This window comes from Prunus mume, unplaced genomic scaffold (genome assembly GCF_029339155.1).
Source record: "Prunus mume cultivar Tortuosa unplaced genomic scaffold, ASM2933915v1 scaffold32, whole genome shotgun sequence".
In the NCBI taxonomy this organism is placed as follows: domain Eukaryota; kingdom Viridiplantae; phylum Streptophyta; class Magnoliopsida; order Rosales; family Rosaceae; genus Prunus; species Prunus mume.
Genome location: NW_028296578.1, coordinates 13,110 through 35,540, shown reverse-complemented (window position 1 = coordinate 35,540; position 22,431 = coordinate 13,110). Strand labels below are relative to the sequence as shown.

The following is a 22,431-nucleotide window of genomic DNA, read 5'->3' as shown; positions in this document are numbered from 1 at the left end:
AGGATTTAGATTCCTGGTCATAAAAATTAGAAATCCCTTATTTTATTTTTATTTTTTGTGTGTGGATAACGAAGATATTAAATTTTAGATGATTTGAATCACACTGAGTTGGCTCCAACATCACGTCCCCTTTATTTTCCTAAAAAGGATTCGTAATTAACACAATTATTGTCTGATAATATAGTTGATAATGAACACGTGGAAGCATTGTTTTCAGCATTGTCTATGTATTTGCACAATTATTTTCCGCAACATATCCTAATGAGTAAAACTCTACATGGATAGATCTTCTTAAACCAAATTCGATTGAAAGATGGATGATTATTACTATTATAGTTTGGTATGATTTCCTAAAACTGCAAGACAAACTTAGAAACTAATATTTTTCCACAGAATCTCTATCCAAATCAGATTAGATAAGACTATAGTCTTTGCTTCTTCTTATCCTATGATATCTCTAATTCTATCCGGATATTCAAGTAAAACCCAATTTAAATACTCACCTACATTATAAATACACACTCAATTCTTCAGCCAATCTTACATTGGTATCTCCTTCTCTATTGATCAAGGTCTGCATTCTCGGAATTCGCCTCGTTTTTGTGTTTTTTTTTCCTCTTGTTTAGGGTTTTTATTTTGACTATAGCATGAGCAATGTAGCTAATATTATGATTTTTGGTGCAGGTTTGACTAGATTTCAATGATGGTAAGACCAAGTTCATCAGGCCTCTTAGTAGGACTTCTGTGGTTATGCTGCTGGGGAGCCATGGCACAAACAGGAGCAGAATACATGGCATACAAGGACCCTAAGCAGCCACTAAATAGGCGAATTAAGGACTTGATGGGTCGAATGACGCTTGAAGAAAAGATCGGGCAGATGACGCAGCTGGACCGTGCCAATGTCACAGCTGAGATCATGAGGGACTTCTCATTAGGCAGTGTTTTGAGTGGCGGAGGGAGTGTGCCACGTGAGCAGGCTAGTCCACAGGATTGGATCAACATGTTCAATGAGTTTCAAAAGGGTGCACTTTCGAGCCGGCTTGGGATCCCTATGATTTATGGCATTGATGCTGTTCATGGGCACAACAATGTTCATAAGGCCACTATTTTCCCACATAATGTTGGTCTTGGAGCCACCAGGTAATAACTGATTCTCTTCTCTGAAAGATATGGCTAAACAGGATTAAAAACAGAGAATAATTCATGAGTAAATATAACTGAAGTTGTTATAAATTAGGATTAACAACACAGAATTTTATCTTTATATCTATATTAATGTTGTTTAATTTGTATGAAAATTTTCCAATATCTTCCAGGGATCCGGAGCTTGTGAAGAAGATTGGTGCTGCAACTGCACTTGAAGTTAGAGCTACTGGCATTAATTATGCGTTTGCACCATGCATTGCGGTATGCTATATATCCAATAATTGAACAGTTTTTGCGTGTGACATATATTCTTTTAATACTGATCACTGATTAATAATCTTAAACCTTAATGTACAATAGGTCTGCAGAGATCCGAGATGGGGTAGGTGCTACGAGAGCTACAGCGAAGATCCTGCAGTCGTAATACAAATGACTGATGTCATACTTGGATTGCAAGGCGAAATTCCAGCAGGTTCCCGGAAGGGCGTTCCTTACGTGGGTGGAAAGTAAGTGCTTAGAAAAATAATGTTGTGATGATTTCGAAGATGTTTTTAGTCATCGTGTTCGATTACAAAAAAATTCAACTGATCCTAGTACTTCCAGTTTCTCTTTTCTTATCTCAAAAACCTTTTATTTGTGATATAGGGATAAGGTAGCAGCCTGTGCAAAGCACTTTGTTGGAGATGGTGGCACAACCAGGGGTATAAATGAGAACAACACCGTGATTGATAGGCATGGATTGTTGAGCATTCACATGCCTGCTTACTACCATTCTATCATCAAGGGTGTGTCCACTATCATGGTCTCCTACTCTAGTTTGAATGGAAAGAAGATGCATGCTCACCATGAGCTTGTCACCAAATTTCTCAAGGACACACTTAAGTTCAGGGTAAAACAATCAAACTGTAAATTAGTTGGTTCAAAATTCAAATTATTCGATACCCGGACATGAATGAATTAGCAGGACTAACCTTGTCATTGTTCAAATTTCAGGGCTTTGTCATCTCCGACTGGCAGGGTGTCGACAAAATTAACTATCCGCTCCATTCGAATTACCCAGAAGCGGTTCTTGCTGGTGTTCAAGCTGGCATTGACATGGTAATTAGTTGCTATCTTGGTTATATGTTATCAGTACAGAATATTGGTATTAATATTTAAAGGGGTTCATTTTTCTGATATTGAAACTGCTTGTTGGTGTTGTTTAGGTCATGGTTCCCTTCAATCATACCGAGTTCATTGGCATTGTAACCGACCATGTCAACAACAAACGTATCCCCATGAGCCGTATCGACGACGCAGTTAGGAGAATTCTGAGAGTCAAGTTCGCGATGGGTCTGTTTGAGAACCCTTTGGCAGATGAGAGCTTTGTTGACAAGCTTGGAAGCCAGGTCGCTAATTTGATCTCCTATACTAAATCTTCTAAAATATGAGTAATTAAAGCAATTCATAAAATATCTTATATATATGTATGTTATATATAATATGCAGGCTCACAGAGATTTGGCAAGAGAAGCAGTGAGGAAGTCACTTGTCCTGTTGAAGAACGGAGAAAATGCAGATACACCAGTCCTACCACTCCCTAAGAAGACAAAAAGGATACTAGTTGCTGGAACCCATGCCAACAACTTGGGCTATCAATGTGGTGGTTGGAGTCTCACTTGGCAAGGAGTTAGTGGCAACAACTACACTGCTGGTTGGTATCTTCTTAATGTCTTTTTTTTTCTTTCTTGATACAATCGAGATTCGAGAACCACTTGAGCTACAATTCCATTGCATATATTCTTGATTGTTGTGAATTTGTGCTTAATTTAACTCAACCACAATTTCTCTCAATTAACTTAATTACTGTACTTTGTGTTCAGGAACCACCATCCTCAGTGCCATCACAGCTGCAGTTGATCCCAGCACAGAAATTGTATTCAGTGAAAACCCTGATGCCGACTTTCTCAAGTCCAACAACTTCTCCTACGCCATTGTTGTCGTTGGAGAGCAACCCTATGCCGAGACCAAGGGGGATAGTTTGAACTTGACAATTGCAGAGCCAGGTCCACAGACCCTCACCAATGTCTGCGGCGCGGTGAAGTGCGTTGTTGTCGTCGTCTCTGGCCGTCCCGTTGTCATTGAGCCCTACGTTTTGTCGATGGATGCTCTTGTGGCTGCATGGCTACCTGGAACTGAAGGACAAGGAGTTAGCGATGTTTTGTTTGGTGATTATGGATTCAGTGGGAAGCTGCCTAGAACTTGGTTCAAGACAGTGGATCAGCTCCCTATGAATGTTGGCGATGCTCATTATGATCCCCTATTTCCCTTTGATTTTGGACTTACAACTGATTCTGTTAAGCAGTTGTAGTCAATTTAGTATACTTCTAGTCCCTCTTTCATTTCCTAGTCTTTTACGGAGTTAGTTTGGATTTTGATAACTCTATAATTTATGTTTTTTGAGATACTTTATAAATAAGATTCTGTATATTTAAGATCCTTCATTTCTGTTCGATATGTGCTATGCCAGTATTTATTATTTATATATAAAAAAAAACTTATCAATATCAATCGTTGGTTGAAATCGCACAAGCAAGCAGCTAAAATGAACAAATATTGTCGAGTACTGTACTGGTCCAAATAAAACGTGAAATTTTTGTTGTTGGGAAATTCTAGGATTGGATTTATAATTCAGCCAAAAATATTACTAGACATAAATGGCCAATACAAATTAGCCACAAAGGGCCATTGCAATAACAAAGCGATCTAATATCAAAATTAAGACAATCTAGTGAGCTTCGACTAACGATCACGCATGATTTTAGAGACGCTGGTATATGCATCCCAACTAAGATTGCAAACTCAAAATAATCAAAAAGTGATGAAGCTTGAAAAAACACAAGCCATAACAATACAAAAACTCTCATAAAGGAGAAATGATAAGCTCACGCTGAAATGCAGCGGCCTGTGATGGTTGGAGGAAAATCATAACAAAATGAAGACAAATAGGGAAAACCTTTTGTCTTTGAAAATGGGGGAAGAGGAGAAGGGAGGAAGAGAAGAGGGGAGAGGGGAGGAAGAATAGTGGCCCTACCCCCTCAAAGTGAAAACGGCTCTAGGAGTGTTTATTGGAGCTTTACATCTCGCATTTATATATTTATTTAGGATCCAGAGCTAGAATTTAAATTTAAATCTAGTGGTACTTTATTTTTCAATTTAAAATAAAAAAAATTAAAAAATTCAAGATTCACATGCATGCTATCATGTGCACAAAGCCACTTTCCAATTGAAAATACATAACACAATGAGATGGGTTCATAAAGCATTTTTCCCTCATGCATATTATACCATTCTCTTTCAAATGCTCTAATACTTCGAGAACAAAAAAAACATTTTCAAACGATATATACGTGGATAAATAACAGAAAAAGTAAATAATAAGAAGGAATTTATACAATGAGTGGCAGTATAAGCGAGTTAGGATTAGAGCAATCCTAGAACGGGTAACCTATTGGGAAGTTGCTTGTGATGTGACATTATTGTTTAGACTGTTGTCCATCTTTGGATTTAATCAAACAGTAGTTGACTAAGAAACTCCATAGTCCCCATCGATCAGGAGAACGAGACTGATATGATCAAAGTGTTTGAGTGGCATTGTGGACGAAGTGAACATGCCTGATATATAATCAAATTGTTTGAGTGATAAGGCAATAACACCCAACTGTTATTCTACCCCATTGTAACTTCATTGCACCCAGTAAAGGCACTCTATTGTTACTAGGCTTTAGCACTGTGATTGTACTCTATTATGTCTGCAATTGGCGGGCACCCCGCCATCATTGTTATTGTGCAATGGTAGCACGAAGTTAACATTGACCTTAAATCCACTATAATAAGATCCATTATCTCTACAATTTGGAACTGCAATAGCATTTGAGGGATCCCCAAATAAACACAGTTTCAAGTTGGGATGGTCCCTAGAAGGGACTAACCTGGGCTATAGCCCATGTGAATGGTTATTTTATCAGCCTAAAATTTAATTTAGCCTACCCATGCCTATTAATGACAATGATGCCACACTCACATCCAAAGACTCATAGGTTCATCGCTTATTCAACAATACACCCAAGGAAAAGAATATGAGACAAACTAATGAATTGAATTCTCTTTGACTATTGTAGGGGACTTTTTCTTCCGGCGGCTGTAAATGGGTGGGCCGCCGTAAAAGGCAGATTGATGAAATTGTCCCATGTGTCTAAGTTAGAAAATCAAGCCCCAATAATGCTTTGAAAGGGCAATAGAGCCTTAGGATGCATCTTGGTTACCTTCACCAACTGAAACAACAACAACTTACAGATGATTTTTTAATGCTTACAGATAAATTTTCTAGCTTGGCATGAGAGGCTTGTGGCATGGAAGCAAAATCAACATGAGTTTAGCATTGAAGAGGAAATTATGATTTCTTGGGGAAAAAGGGGAGTGTTAAGGTAAGAAAGAAAAGGTTTGCAAGAAGATTTGGTTGAGAAGAGAGAAAGAAAGAACAATGTTCTTTCGGCAGCTTGACAGAAATTCTGTCAGATGTGAAAGTGGTCTGCCAGAAGAGAAAAATGGGTAAGAAGGGTGAATAGTGCACGAAATTGCTGGGTTTTGCAATTAAGATAGGAAGCTTGCTCTCTGGATGTGGGTTGGTTGTGTTGGGTAAAAGAGGCCTTATTTTATAGCCGCTGGAAACCATCTCTTCCCAAGAAACCCTAATGGTTTCTTCGAAATTTTGGCCAAGCTTTTCCCTTCCTTTCTCCTCTCCTCCCTTGACTTTTCCTATCTTGGTGAAATTTCCTCTGCCTATTTGCATAAAATCAGGAATTTTGGGGAGCTCAAGGCTCCTTTCCCGCAGCTGTTTCAGTGGGAAACTTCCATTCTTTGCTATTTTTCTTCTTCTTTCCTTCCTCCTTCCATGGCTAGATCTGATGAAGGAAAACAAATGGATATACATGCTGGTTTGAAGGGTGCTTCTGGCAACTTGTGCGTTAATATCCTTTGGTTCCTTGAATGTTTTTGCTTGAAACTTGCTCCACCTATGTGCTGGAACCTCCCAGCAGCTTTATTCAATGAACCTTCAGACCTCCCCTTCGTGGCTTTTGTTCCTTCAGCTAGGTGTTGGGGCCCTTGTAGCTTATTATGGTTAATTGTATGGGCCAAGTTGGTTTTTTAAGTAAGTGGGATTTCATGTGGATTTCCTCCTCAACCTTGTGAGGAACCTAGCACGGGCCGTATTTGGAGCACGGGCCATCCATAGCATGAAATTATCACAGGGTTTTGATGAGGTAAAAGCTGCTGCCAACACCTTGAACATTAAGCAACGAGAATTGGAGAGCCAGCGCTGGGAAATGCATGCCCTCCTTCTTGCTAAGGGTATTTCACGACAATGCTGAGTGTGTCACGGAGGCAGCAACCAGATCATCTTCTAAGGCTTTCTTTGTTCTTTTTGGGCATTCTTTATAGCTTCCAGGTACATAATTCTTCTTTTCTGTCTTTTTTTTTTAAAATTGGGCTACTTCTTCCAGCATTACTTAGTCTTGACACATGCCTACTTTCTTCTTGCAGATTGTCTTTCTTTGGCTTGGTGATCGATTATCTTAGCGCATGGTTCTGTTCCCTTTGAGACCATAGGATGCATGGGTCTTTAGCATGTGTAGTTTTATCTTGCTTTGACTGTAATTTTTTTTTTGGCCACTTTAACGACTATGTCGTTATGACTATTTCTGAATGCTTGAGGCAAATTGTAATCCGCATGTCTCATATATATATATATATATTGCTTGGTTGGCAAAATCTGTTTTTTTGTGTGCACTGCTTGAGAATTTTTGACTGGTTGGATATCCTTAAAAATAAGGTACATGCTGCCAAAATTTTGTCTAACCACCGGGCCTGAAAAACACCTTCTTGTCATGCGTAAAAAGGGACAGACTAGTATGTGCATGGTTTTTGCCAAGGTTTTGTAAAATTCCCAGATGTCTTGCATATTCAGGTTGCTTATCAAAAGGGGACAATGGTTTCGTTGTTCCAGCAGCTCAAGAATGCATGCCCTATATTATTTTGCTTAGGTATGGTGCTTGTTGATGGTCCGGGACCCCATCCGAGTGACTTTGCTCGGCATGTCTTAGTGCTAAGCAGCGTGTTTTGTTTTGTTTCAATGTAAAAGAGGTTTAAAATGTATAAAAATAAAATTCAAGAGACATATATATATATATATATATCTTCAAAATAATCCTTCATTCTCATTGCAAAGCCCCTGCTACCATGATGGTGCACCATGCAAAAGAGTCTTTAAAAAAAAAAAATGAAGATAAGACAGAAGAAGTTCATGTCTAAAACAAAAGGAAATGCAATAAATGAAAGTGCTTGACATAAGATTAAGTTAGCAGTACTAAGGCTTGAGACACTTTGCATTGATAAATACTCCAATCAAATCAAGCCCCCAAGTATGAAAGGGCCAAGGAGTGTTCATGACTTGCAATAGCATGAAAGCTTGTGACTTAGGTTGGCATGTATTTGGCATGTGTTGTACAAGGCTACCATGCTCTGCAGAGATATTTAACAGAGCCACAGCTGCTGCTTTACTTGCATGCGGCTCATAACCCAATTAATCAAAGAGTGATTTGCAGCTCATAACCCATTGTACTTTCTTCAACCTCTATGGGGTTATGAGAGGTTCTGTCTCTTGATAATCTTGCCGACCAAATGAAGCCCCCAAGTGGTTTTCTTCCAGCATGTCCAGTGTGAATACTTCGTTGCTGGAACCATTCTCCCATTTATTAGCAAGCAGCCATGGGGTGTTATAGCTCAAAGATTTTGAATATTTATGCCAGTAGGCTTCCTCCGTGTTTTTGCAAGGCTCCCAAATAGTCTCCGATGCTTTGGATCATTCTTCCACGGGTGACACAATACGTCGTCGTCAAGCAAGTCATTATAGCATGTAATGACAACAACCATCTCCTTTCCCATTCGTTTTGGTAAGGGGTCTTCATCAAAAGCTTGCTTCCTAGAGCGCATCTCAAGAGTTTCGTCATGTATCTCAGCATGCACGATCTTCCTCAAAGTTTGACAAGCAATGGTTGGATGACCCACAAACTGATGATAACGGCAGTACCTAGGATCATCCTTTTCTTCTCTGGTAGGGACTTTATAAGGTTTAGGGAGTTTGATTGCACCATTAGCAAACATTGTGTCAGGAATAGCGTGGAATTCTTCATTATTGAACGGCAGTGGCGAGTACGTCTCCCTGTCTTTTCTTTTGCATGAATTGTAGTCACTAAATGATTCATCTTCATCTAATGTCTGGTGTACTTTTTCTTCACTCTTCCAAGCTTCCTGCCCATTTAGTTTGATAGACATGCTCGTTTTCCTTACTGCTTCCAGCAGTCGAGAAAATTAACTGATGCCAATATTCTCCAAATAAACTCTATAATCTGCCACGATATTGTTGATGCAAATTTCGACAAGCACCTCCTCATCTTTCTCATCGTAGCAATCTAACACTATGTCCCAGAACCTGGATACAAAGTCCATGAGATCCTCTCCATGTTTTTGGAAAGTGTTGTTGAGCTGAGTGGTAGTAACTCTTTCCTCATGTTGGAAATATTTTTTACAGAACCTGCTTGCCAAATCCTCCCAAAAGCGGACAGAGCCTGGTGCCAAAGTTGTATACCATGTATAGGCATGGTCGGTAAGGCTTTTTGAAAATTCTCGAAGCCAGGGATTATAATCACCAGCATGTGGTCCCAAGGCATCAATGAAATGGTTGACATGCTCATTCGGGCTCCCGAAAAGGACAAAGTTTGGTGCTTCGTAGCCTTTAGGATATGGCTGCTAGAGTAAGCTTGATGGATACGGCGGCTGAGGAAGGTACTTCTAATCCTCCTGGCTCCGACTTAGTTCTTTTTCTAGCATTGCAATTACGTCTTCTTGGGTGACAAAAGATGGTCCCTTTTGTTCATACCTCTTTCCAGCAGCAGTAGACTTCTCTTGTGGAAGTCTTTCGTTTTCTTCACTTGGCTTAGCAAATGAGCTTTTCAGCTCCTTGATCGTTTTTGCCATCTCCCTCTGGGTTTCCCCCATGGCATGGATGACTGCAACAAGGTCTGTGAGGGTGAAAGCTCCCTCACTTGCACGTTCGTCTTTTCTAGATGAGGCATTTTGCCTTGATTCTGAATCATCATGGTTTAGCCCATCTTGGGAGGTCATGTTGTTGCTTCTGGTCTTCTTCTTTGGAGGCATTGATGAAGATAATGGCCTAACCCCCAGTGAAGTCGCCAATTTATGTAGGGGACTATTTCTTCCGACGGCTGTAAATGGACTGGGCTGCCTTAAATGGCAGATTGATGAAATTATCCCTAGTGTCCTGAGTTTGAAAATCAAGCCCCAAAAATGCTTCGAAAGGGCAGTAGAGCCTTTGGAAGCATCTTGGTTACCTTCACCAACTGAAACAATAGCAACTTACAGATGATTTCTTAATGGTAACAGATAAATTTTCTAGCTTGGCATGAGAGGCTTGTGGCATGGAAGCAAAATTAACATGAGTTTAGCACTGAAGAGGAAATTATGATTTCTTGAGGAAAAAGGGGAGTGTTAAGGTAAGAAAGAAAAGGTTTGCAAGAAGATTTGGTTGAGAAGAGAGAAAGAAAGAAAGAACAATGTTCTTCCGGCAGCTTAAGAGAAATTCTGTCAGATGTGAAAGTGGTCTGCCAGATGAGGAAAAATAGGGAAGAAGGGTGAATAGTGCACGAAATTGCTGGGTTTTGCAAGTAAGAGAGGAAGCTTGCTCTCTGGATGTGGGTTGGTTGTGTTGGGTAGAAGAGGCCTTATTTTATAGCCGCTGGAAACCATCTCTTCCCAAGAAACCCTAATGGTTTCTTCCCAATTTTGGCCAAGCTTTTCCCTTCCTTTCTCCTCTCCTCCCTTGACTTTTCCTATCTTGGTGAAATTTCCGCTGCCTATTTGCACAAAATCAGGAATTTTGGGGAGCTTAAGGCTCCTTTCTCGCACTGTTTTAGTGGGAAACTTCCATTCTTAGCAATTTTTCTTCTTCTTTCCTTCCTCCTTCCATGGCTAGATCTGATGAAGGAAAACAAATGGATATACATGCTGGTTCGAAGGGTGCTTCTGGCATCTTGCGCGCTAATATCCTTTGGTTCCTTGAATGTTTTTGCTTGAAACTTGCTCCACCCATGTGCTGGAACCTCCCAACAACTTTGTTCAATGAACCTTTAGACCTCCTCTTCGTGGCTTTTGTTCCTTCAACTAGGTGTTGGGGCCCTTGTAGCTTATTATGGTTAATTGTATGGGCCAAGGTGGTATTTTAAGTAAGTGGGCTATTTTCTATTAAACGTTGGGCTTTTTTGGTTGAGTTATTTTGGTTGGGTTATTTTGGTTGGGTTATTTTCTCTCTTGTGCTCACCCATGTGTTTGGACCTAAGAAATGGGCTTGAGTTCCGAGGCTCCTAAGCAACCCGGAACTTCCATTTCTCGGCCCATCAATGGGTCTTATGACCATTTATTACCATCCATACCACAACCTACTCAAGCAAGCCCCGGGTATTTAAGTGGTTTGGGCCCCACTTAAGCTTGTGGCGTGATTGGGTGTGGAATAATAATTCCTCGCTTGGCGTGGCATGTCGTTTGGCGTGCTTCAATTTTATCGTCCTTGAAGAGGGAAACGGTACTTAGTTTAGCATGGGCTTGTATTTTATAATATTATTTCAATCCTTGGCATGGCAAATTATTTATTTAGCATGACACGTGGACTATGACTTATATATGACGAGCCTTCGTGTACTCCGATATGTGACTTTTCTTAATACAGTATCGCATTGGACCGAAAACTTATTTGGGCCCAACCATGGACTTTTTTGGGCCTCAACAACTATTTCAGGACATTCTTGTATAGGACATTTATGTAAAGTTCTCTCTAAAATGAAAAGTATTTCCGTCTTTTTATTACTTTTTTATCGTACTGCCAACTTCTTTTTCTTTATATATATACACATATATATATATATTATGAATAGTCTATTGCTAATTTTCCTTTCATTGATAACCATCTTCACATATAATTGAAGTAAAAAAAAATTTAAATAAATAAAAGAACGAATTGGTACGCTGCAATAGCAGCACCTTTATGTTCCACTCTCTGTTAATTAAACTCGAATTTTCTTTTTAAAATCAGGAAATATATATTTAAATAGCCAACCCAAATATAGAAGTAGGCACTGAATTAATCACCTACAAAATCACTCACTATTTAAGAGAGAAAGAACGAATACCTTTCGCACTCTAACACTGCAAGCCCACCAAACGGAGCCTATTTATGCATCCAAATTTCAATGATAATATGAAGAAAAGCTGAAAACCATATATAATAGAAGAAAAGAACATATGATATGCACAATCTATAATGTACCGTAAGATGACCAAAAAAAAGTAAGAACAAGTTATAACATAATAAGGAAATCAGTGAGGAAAGAAGACGTTTATGTTTGCTACCTAATATACCAATAGAAATACAAAAAATGATAAAAAGTCATTTACACAAGACAAAATGTTTAAAATGGTGTCATACCATTTTGTCTTAGTGCCTTCCTATTTGTTCTTATATGGTAAAACCCCATAGAATTAGAGTGCTACTATTTTCACCCCCTCTCCTATTTTCCTACCCACCTTATCTTCTCACCCACCATGTAAATTTGAAAAAACACAAACTTATCTTTCCACTCACCATTATTCCTAAAATACCCCTTAATTGTATTTCCATATTTCCAATTACAAACAAAAAAAATCTATAAAAAAACAGTATGGAACTTAATAACAAACTAACAGGCAGTCTTGAGTTCTTGGGATGTTATTCCCATCAAAATCCTATTTTGTCAGTATTGTTGAGTGCAAAAGGGACTGAAATTTACGTTTGGGTTTTATGTGGCCTTCTGGTTGATCATAAGAACGGAAGCCTATTCATCTATAAGGTAGCAATTGAGGAACCAAGGGTTGGACGCCCTCTTTTGTTGGTCATACATTAGTAACATTAGGGTGGAGTTGCGCTGCGTCAGAGAGAGGGAGAGAGATGAGCGGTGATGGGGTTGGGTTTGTAGGTGATGGGAGGAAGAGGGAAGGATCTTTGGACATGGTGATTGGGAGCTGGGTAAGTTGTGCCGGAAGGTGAGGGGGGAGATAGTTTTTATTTATTTATATAGAACTGTTATTTCTTTATATTATTTTACTTTATTTTTTGGTTTAAAATTCTTTAAATGATTTAAAAGTAAAGATTTTTTAGTATGGTTATAGCAATGGTCCTTGAAAGTCATTTTACAAAGGAGTAGATTTGTCATTAAATTTTTTAAAATAACGTGAGTGGGGAAATATTACGTGGGGGTGGAAATAGCAGCCCTCTAGAATTATAGCAATTGTACATCAAAAGAAGTCATTTAGATTCCTTAATAATTTTCTCACCATATATATAACACAATTATTGTCTGGTAATGAACACGTGTAAGTATTGTTTTCAGCATTGTCTATGTATTTGCACAATTATTTTCGGCAACATATCCTAGTGAGTAAAGTTCCATATGGATAGAACTTCTTAAACCAAATTCGATTGAAAGATGGATAAACCCATTATTACTATTATAGTTTGGTATGATTTCCCAAATCTGCAAGACAAACTTAGAAACTAAAATTTTTCCACAGAATCTCTACAAGTCAGATTAGATAAGACTTTAGTTTTTGGTTCCTATCCTATGATAGCTCTACTTCTGTCCAGATATTCAAGTAAAATCCAATTTAAATACTCACCTACATTATAAATACACACTCAATTCTTCAGCCAGTCTTGAATTGGTATCTCCTTCTCTATTGATCAAGGTCTGTGCATTCTCGGAATTCACTTTGTTTTTGGGTTTTTTTTTTTCTTGTTTAGGGTTTTTATTTTGACTATAGTATGAGCAATGTAGCTAATATTATGATTTTTGGTGCAGGTTTGACTAGATTTCAATGATGGTAAGACCAAGTTCATCAGTCCTCTTAGTAGGACTTCTGTGGTTATGCTGCTGGGGAGCCATGGCACAAGCAGGAGAAGAATACATGGCATACAAGGACCCTAAGCAGCCGCTAAATAGGCGAATTAAGGACTTGATGGGTCGAATGATGCTAGAAGAAAAGATCGGGCAGATGACGCAGCTGGACCGTGCCAATGTCACAGCTGAGATCATGAGGGACTTCTCATTAGGCAGTGTTTTGAGTGGCGGAGGGAGTGTGCCACGTGAGCAGGCTAGTCCACAGGATTGGATCAACATGTTCAATGAGTTTCAAAAGGGTGCACTTTCAAGCCGGCTTGGGATCCCTATGATTTATGGCATTGATGCTGTTCATGGGCACAACAATGTTTATAAGGCCACTATTTTCCCACATAATGTTGGTCTTGGAGCCACCAGGTAATAAGTGATTCTCTGAAAGATATGGCTAAACAGGATTAAAAACAGATAATTCATGAGTAGATATAACTGAAGTTGTTATAAATTAGGATTAAAAACACAGAATTCTATCTTTATATCTATATTAATGTTGTTTAATTTGTATGAAAATTTTCCAATATCTTCCAGGGATCCGGAGCTTGTGAAGAAGATTGGTGCTGCAACTGCACTTGAAGTTAGAGCTACTGGCATTAATTATGCGTTTGCACCATGCATTGCGGTATGCTATATATATATATATCCAATAATTGAACAGTTTTTGCGTGCGATATATATTCTTTTAATACTGATCACTGATTAATAATCTTAAACCTTAATGTACAATAGGTCTGCAGAGATCCGAGATGGGGTAGGTGCTACGAGAGCTACAGCGAAGATCCTGCAGTCGTAATACAAATGACTGATGTCATACTCGGATTGCAAGGCGAAATTCCGGCTGGTTCCCGGAAGGGCGTTCCTTATGTGGGTGGAAAGTAAGTGCTTAGAAAAATAATGTCGTGATGATTTCGAAGATGTTTTTAGTCATCGTGTTCGATTACAAAAAAATTCAACTGATCCTAGTACTTCCAGTTTCTCTTTTCTTATCTCAAAAACCTTTTATTTGTGATATAGGGATAAGGTAGCAGCCTGTGCAAAGCACTTTGTTGGAGATGGTGGCACAACCAGGGGTATAAATGAGAACAACACCGTGATTGATAGGCATGGATTGTTGAGCATTCACATGCCTGCTTACTACCATTCTATCATCAAGGGTGTGTCCACTATCATGGTCTCCTACTCTAGTTTGAATGGAAAGAAGATGCATGCTCACCATGAGCTTGTCACCAAATTTCTCAAGGACACACTTAAGTTCAGGGTAAAACAATCAAACTGTAAATTAGTTGGTTCAAAATTCAAATTATTCGATACCCGGACATGAATGAATTAGCAGGACTAACCTTGTCATTGTTCAAATTTCAGGGCTTTGTCATCTCCGACTGGCAGGGTGTCGACAAAATTAACTATCCGCTCCATTCGAATTACCCAGAAGCGGTTCTTGCTGGTGTTCAAGCTGGCATTGACATGGTGTTGGCGTGATTTGTGGATATTGACTTACTTTCCTTACACACCAAGGATTCCTATTATAATTGTAATTGATTTACTTTAATTCCTGATTTCCTACTGTAAATAGATTTAGGAATCTATTATTTACTTGCTCATTCAGGTTTTGTTGTATTATAAATATGACCTCCTACAAGGAGAAGAATACATAGAAAATTCCCACAAACAAATATTCTATCATAGTTCTCATATTTTATCATGGTATCAGAGCGGCGATCTTGGGATTGCTGACTCTAGTTTCTAAACCCTAGCCGCTACCATGGGGGAGGATGATTCTTCTAATCCTCATGGCGGTAGCACCACTGCTTCCTCCTTTCCTTCTCAACCAACCATAGCCGAGTTGAGTGCCCAGGTGGCTCAACTAATGCAGATGCAAACTCAGACCTCGAACTTGATCCTAACTCAGGATCCTACCAAGACGACCCCGACCTCGACTCAGATGACGACCCCGACCTCGAATCAGACGACGATCTTGAACCCGAATCAGACAACGATTCCGACGACGATTACCTATGAAGCTTCCGCTGCACAGATTGGCATAAAGTTGGATGGCACCAACTATGCCCTATGGTCCCAAGTTGTAGAGTTGTATATCTCCGGCAAAGACAAATTGGGATATATTAATGGTGATCTTCCACAACCTCCTTTGACCGCTCCAACGTTTCCTCGCTGGCGCACCGAGAACTCTATTGTAAAGGGATGGCTCATCAATTCTCTAGAGCAGAGCTTGATTGGCAATTTCATTCGTTTTCCGACGGCAAAAGCAGTGTGGGATGCAATTGCCACAACTTACTATGATGGCACTGACACCTCTCAGGTTTATGATCTGAAACGACGAGTCTCCCGTATGCGACAAACTGGCGGCTCTATTGAAACCTATTACAATACTCTTCAAAGCTTATGGAGAGAAATTGATTTCCGTCGTCCAAATATGATGGAGTATGAAAATGATATCAAGCGGTATAATGATATTCTACAGGAAGATCGAGTTTACATATTTTTGGATGGCCTTGATGATCGTCTTGATAAGGCCCGAAGTGATGTTCTTCACATGACTCCATTCCCTACTGTGGACCAAGCTTATGCCTATGTTCGCCGTGAAGATGTTCGACAAGCAGTGATGATGGGTTCATCTGCACCCACTGGCGCTGGCTTAGCGGCAAAGAGTGCGCCTCGCTCAGTCCCCCTACTCGTGCCGGACAGCCCCATAATTCCTCTACTCCAGCCCACCTTCAGATCCAATCATATGCTACTGCTGCTGGTGCGCCACCTCCTAAAACTATCCCACCTTCCCGTCCCAAGGCTCCGACTGATGGAAGTGGTTGCACGACCGTGGCAATCCCAAACATACTCGTGACACTGTTTTAAGCTGAATGGTTATCCGATTGGTGGGAGGACCTCCGCGCTGCAAGCTCGAGAAATCGCTAGTAACTCCGGCCGTGCTGCTCTTGTCTCTACCGAACCCCAATTAGCCTTGTTCCGCAGGTAGACCCCACCGATAGTCCTCGCGCCTCGGATGTCTCGTAATCGCGGTTATGCATTTCATACTTGATATACGAGATACTACTGGTTGGATAATTGATTCTGGAGCCACGATCATATGACCTTTGATCCGAATGATTTTTGCACACCACTACACCCACGCACAAGTATTGCCAATGCAAATGGAGTTACCTATCCTGTAACAGGCTGCATCGCCGCTCTTTCACCTTCTCTGTCCCTTTCTAATACTCTCCTCGTTCCATCTTTGTCCAATAAATTACTGTCATGAGCTGTGCAACTGAACAACTCAATTGTTGTGCACTAATTTATCCAAATTTTTGTTTGCTACAGGATATTCTCACCAAGGAGATCATTGGGCGTGGTACTAAAAGAGGGGGGTTGTACTATGTGGAGGACTTCAGTATGGGACGTGCCAATAGTGTAAAGCATCCGTCTGATGACAAGCACCGACAGATTTGGCTCTGGCACCGACGTTTGGGGCATCCATCTTTTGGTTATATGAGACACTTATTGCCCGAGTTGTTTTCTGTATTTAAAGACTCAGATTTTAAATGTGACACTTGCATTTTAGCCAAGAGTCATAGAGCATCCTATCCTTTAAGTATGAATAAAAGTAATATTCCTTTTGCTTTAATTCATTCTGATGTTTGGGGACCCTCACCTATTTCTACTCATTCCGGTATTCGTTGGTTTGTCACATTCGTAGATGATTGTACACGGATGACATGGCTTTATTTGATGAAAAATAAGAATGAAGTGTTTTCCCTGTTTCAATCCTTTCATAAACAGATGGAAACACAGTTCAATGCTCGAATACAGATTCTTCGCTCTGACAACGGTGGAGAATTTGTCAATCATGATTTTCAGACTTATTTCAGACACATGGCATTATTCATGAGACAACTTGTCCCCAGACACCACAACAAAATGGTGTTGCCGAACGGAAGAATCGTCATCTCCTTGAAACCGCCCGTGCTCTTCTCATTGGTGGCCATGTTCCTCGTCATCACTGGGATGATGCTGTCATCACTGCTGTCCACCTTATCAACCGCATGCCATCTGGGGTCTTGAACTTCAAAACTCCATTACAAGTGCTGGCGCAACATGGGCCTCTACCTCGCTTTGGTGCTTACCCCTCGCATTTTTGGCTGTGTGGCCTTCGCTCATCTCCACAAAAATCAACGGCAAACTTGATCCATGTGCGCCTGTGTTTTGTTATGCCACTCATCAAAGGCTACCGATGTTATCACCCTCATACCCGGCGAACCTACGTCACTTTGGATGTCACTTTTCTAGAATCGGAGATGTTTTTCTATGACCCAAGCATCCAATTCTACTCTTCAGGGGGAGATACTGAGTGAAGAGCTCAATTGGAGCAAGCTTGGAAAACGAAGATATTCACCTATGCACAAAGATTGCTCTCGGCCAAGAAACAATAACAATCGATCGTCCCGAGTCTGGCACGTGCGAATGCCCTCTGCCAAACAACGATCAATCGCCTACCCTTGCAAAGCTGCTTTTGATTCGAGTCATACTCCTACGCATAACTCGAACAACAAGATGAAGACCCCCCTCTCACTCAACAGTACCAACGGACCAATCTCCTGAGAATATCTTTGAGGTAAATACTCCTACTAGACTTGTGCATTTAGAGGATAAAACTATTAGATATCAATTACCTTTCAGGCAAAATCGTGGGAAGCCACCAAACCGTTATTCACCTGATATTGACAAGGCATCCAAGTATCCAATTGCAAATCATGTATCTACTGAGAAGCTGTCTGAACCACTCAAGGCTTTTGTGCATCAGTTGTCTGCTATCCGATTCCAACCAAGGTCTCCGAAGCATTGAAAGATCCTAAGTGGGTCCAAGCTATAAAAGAGGAGATGAGAGCTCTTGAGAAAAATCAGACTTGGACATTGCAGACTATACCACGAGGAAAAAAGACTATCGGATGTAGGTGGGTGTTTACTATAAAACACAATGCAGATGGATCTATCGAGCGATACAAGGCAAGACTTGTGGCAAAAGGGTACACACAGACCTATGGTATAGACTATGAAGAAACCTTTGCACCAGTTGCAAAGTTAAATACCTTGTCAGTCTTATTGTCCCTTGCAGCTAATTTGGATTGGCCACTACACCAGTTTGATGTAAAGAATGCTTTTCTACATGGCGAACTCGCGGAGGAGGTGTACATGGACATTCCTCCTGGATATAATACTACTCAGACTGGAACAGTTTGCAGGTTACGAAAAGCATTGTATGGATTGAAACAGTCACCACGTGCATGGTTTGGACGGTTCACCATGGCAATGAAGAATAATGGTTTCAAACAGTGCAATTCAGATCATACTCTGTTCTTGAAACATCGGAAAGGGAAGGTAACAGTATTAATAATCTATGTTGATGATATGATTATTACTGGGAATGATAAACAGGAAATATCACAGCTACAAGACTATTTGGCTACTGAGTTTGAGATGAAGGATCTAGGTGGACTCAAGTATTTCTTGGGAATTGAGGTTGCTCGATCGCAGCAAGGCATATTTCTATCTCAAAGGAAATATGTCTTGGACTTGTTGACAGACACAGGAATGCTAGATTGCAAACCTGCGGACACTCCTATTATTCAAAATCATCATCTTGGAGAATATCCGGATCAAGTTCCAACTAACAAAGAAAGATACCAAAGGTTAGTGGGAAGATTGATCTATTTGTCACATACTCGACCAGACATTGCTTATGCGGTGAGCGTTGTCAGTCAATTTATGCACTCTCCAAGTGAAGACCACATGAATGCAGTTCTTCGGATACTTAGATATTTGAAGTCTGCACCTGGAAAAGGACTTATGTTCTCAAAGCATGGTCATCTAAATATTGATGGTTATTCAGATGCAGATTGGGCAGGTAATGTAATAGATAGAAAATCCACATCGGGTTACTTCACATTCGTGGGAGGTAATTTGGTGACATGGAGAAGCAAGAAACAGAATGTAGTAGCTTTATCAGTCTGAAGCGAGTTCAGAGGTATGACTAAAGGGATTTGTGAACTTCTTTGGTTAAGAAAGTTGCTTACTGAACTTGGGTATAAACCTACATCCACAATGAATCTCTTTTGTGACAACAAGGCTGCTATAGCCATTGCACAGAATCCAGTTCAGCATGATCGTACTAAACATGTTGAGGTGGATCGACACTTCATCAAACAGAAGCTTGAGGCTAAAGTGTTTCAGTTTCCTTTTGTGAAATCCGAGGATCAATTGGCGGATATTTTGACAAAGGCGATTTCCAGTAAAGCATTCCACAATTCACTGGATCAGTTGGGCATTGGCGACATCTATGCACCAACGTGAGGGGGAGTGTTGGCGTGATTTGTGGATATTGACTTACTTTCCTTACACACCAAGGATTCCTATTATAATTGTAATTGATTTACTTTAATTCCTGATTTCCTACTGTAAATAGATTTAGGAATCTATTATTTACTTGCTCATTCAGGTTTTGTTGTATTATAAATATGACCTCCTACAAGGAGAAGAATACATAGAAAATTCCCACAAACAAATATTCTATCATAGTTCTCATATTTTATCACATGGTAATTAGTTGCTATCTTGGTTATATGTTATCAGTACAGAATATTGGTATTAATATTTAAAGGGGTTCATTTTTCTGATATTGAAACTGCTTGTTGGTGTTGTTTAGGTCATGGTTCCCTTCAATCATACCGAGTTCATTGGCATTGTAACCGACCATGTCAACAACAAACGTATCCCCATGAGCCGTATCGACGACGCAGTTAGGAGAATTCTGAGAGTCAAGTTCGCGATGGGTCTGTTTGAGAACCCTTTGGCAGATGAGAGCTTTGTTGACAAGCTTGGAAGCCAGGTCGCTAATTTGATCTCCTATACTAAATCTTCTAAAATATGAGTAATTAAAGCAATTCATAAAATATCTTATATATATGTATGTTATATATAATATGCAGGCTCACAGAGATTTGGCAAGAGAAGCAGTGAGGAAGTCACTTGTCCTGTTGAAGAACGGAGAAAATGCAGATACACCAGTCCTACCACTCCCTAAGAAGACAAAAGGATACTAGTTGCTGGAACCCATGCCAACAACTTGGGCTATCAATGTGGTGGTTGAGTCTCACTTGGCAAGGAGTTAGTGGCAACAACTACACTGCTGGTTGGTATCTTCTTAATGTCTTTTTTTCTTTCTTGATACAATCGAGATTCGAGAACCACTTGAGCTACAATTCCATTGCATATATTCTTGATTGTTGTGAATTTGTGCTTAATTTAACTCAACCACAATTTCTCTCAATTAACTTAATTACTGTACTTTGTGTTCAGGAACCACCATCCTCAGTGCCATCACAGCTGCAGTTGATCCCAGCACAGAAATTGTATTCAGTGAAAACCCTGATGCCGACTTTCTCAAGTCCAACAACTTCTCCTACGCCATTGTTGTCGTTGGAGAGCAACCCTATGCCGAGACCAAGGGGGATAGTTTGAACTTGACAATTGCAGAGCCAGGTCCACAGACCCTCACCAATGTCTGCGGCGCGGTGAAGTGCGTTGTTGTCGTCGTCTCTGGCCGTCCCGTTGTCATTGAGCCCTACGTTTTGTCGATGGATGCTCTTGTGGCTGCATGGCTACCTGGAACTGAAGGACAAGGAGTTAGCGATGTTTTGTTTGGTGATTATGGATTCAGTGGGAAGCTGCCTAGAACTTGGTTCAAGACAGTGGATCAGCTCCCTATGAATGTTGGCGATGCTCATTATGATCCCCTATTTCCCTTTGATTTTGGACTTACAACTGATTCTGTTAAGCAGTTGTAGTCAATTTAGTATACTTCTAGTCCCTCTTTCATTTCCTAGTCTTTTACGGAGTTAGTTTGGATTTTGATAACTCTATAATTTATGTTTTTTGAGATACTTTATAAATAAGATTCTGTATATTTAAGATCCTTCATTTCTGTTCGATATGTGCTATGCCAGTATTTATTATTTATATATAAAAAAAAACTTATCAATATCAATCGTTGGTTGAAATCGCACAAGCAAGCAGCTAAAATGAACAAATATTGTCGAGTACTGTACTGGTCCAAATAAAACGTGAAATTTTTGTTGTTGGGAAATTCTAGGATTGGATTTATAATTCAGCCAAAAATATTACTAGACATAAATGGCCAATACAAATTAGCCACAAAGGGCCATTGCAATAACAAAGCGATCTAATATCAAAATTAAGACAATCTAGTGAGCTTCGACTAACGATCACGCATGATTTTAGAGACGCTGGTATATGCATCCCAACTAAGATTGCAAACTCAAAATAATCAAAAAGTGATGAAGCTTGAAAAAACACAAGCCATAACAATACAAAAACTCTCATAAAGGAGAAATGATAAGCTCACGCTGAAATGCAGCGGCCTGTGATGGTTGGAGGAAAATCATAACAAAATGAAGACAAATAGGGAAAACCTTTTGTCTTTGAAAATGGGGGAAGAGGAGAAGGGAGGAAGAGAAGAGGGGAGAGGGGAGGAAGAATAGTGGCCCTACCCCCTCAAAGTGAAAACGGCTCTAGGAGTGTTTATTGGAGCTTTACATCTCGCATTTATATATTTATTTAGGATCCAGAGCTAGAATTTAAATTTAAATCTAGTGGTACTTTATTTTTCAATTTAAAATAAAAAAAATTAAAAAATTCAAGATTCACATGTATGCTATCATGTGCACAAAGCCACTTTCCAATTGAAAATACATAACACAATGAGATGGGTTCATAAAGCATTTTTCCCTCATGCATATATATACCGTTCTCTTTCAAATGCTCTAATACTTCGAGAACAAAAAAAACATTTTCAAATGATATATACGTGGATAAATAACAGAAAAAATAAATAATAAGAAGGAATTTACACAATGAGTGGCAGTATAAGCGAGTTAGGATTAGAGCAATCCTAGAACGGGTAACCTACTGGGAAGTTGCTTGTGATGTGACATTATTGTTTAGACTGTTGTCCATCTTTGGATTTAATCAAACAGTAGTTGACTAAGAAACTCCATAGTCCCCATCGATCAGGAGAACGAGACTGATATGATCAAAGTGTTTGAGTGAGAATGCAATAACCCCCAATTATTATTACATATTTTTGCATTTTGATTGC

General features: G+C 39.8%; 1 protein-coding gene and 1 pseudogene across 2 annotated transcripts; both read left to right on the top strand.

Moving 5' to 3' along the window:
* Positions 1–662: 662 nt before the first annotated feature.
* LOC103330147 (uncharacterized) lies at positions 663–3,634 on the top strand. Its single transcript, XM_089043800.1, has 8 exons — positions 663–1,140; positions 1,317–1,407; positions 1,507–1,652; positions 1,792–2,035; positions 2,140–2,244; positions 2,352–2,534; positions 2,635–2,839; positions 3,009–3,634. Exons 1-8 carry the CDS (start codon positions 701–703, stop codon positions 3,494–3,496), a joined length of 1,902 nt encoding a protein of 633 aa, XP_088899926.1. The 5' UTR covers positions 663–700; the 3' UTR covers positions 3,497–3,634.
* Positions 3,635–13,147: 9,513 nt separating this feature from the next.
* On the top strand, positions 13,148–21,238 carry LOC148914229 (uncharacterized; annotated as a pseudogene). The gene is made up of 8 exons (XR_016123151.1): positions 13,148–13,607; positions 13,776–13,866; positions 13,974–14,119; positions 14,259–14,502; positions 14,607–14,711; positions 19,960–20,142; positions 20,243–20,445; positions 20,613–21,238. The product of XR_016123151.1 is annotated as an uncharacterized LOC148914229 (transcript).
* Positions 21,239–22,431: the final 1,193 nt, after the last annotated feature.

Coding starts and splice junctions, on each gene's coding strand:
- LOC103330147 (XM_089043800.1), top strand. CDS start 701: ATGATGGTAAGACCAAGTTCATCAGGCCTCTTAGTAGGACTTCTGTGG. Junction 1,408..1,506: donor CGTTTGCACCATGCATTGCG/GTATGCTATATA, acceptor AATGTACAATAG/GTCTGCAGAGATCCGAGATG. Junction 2,840..3,008: donor TGGCAACAACTACACTGCTG/GTTGGTATCTTC, acceptor CTTTGTGTTCAG/GAACCACCATCCTCAGTGCC.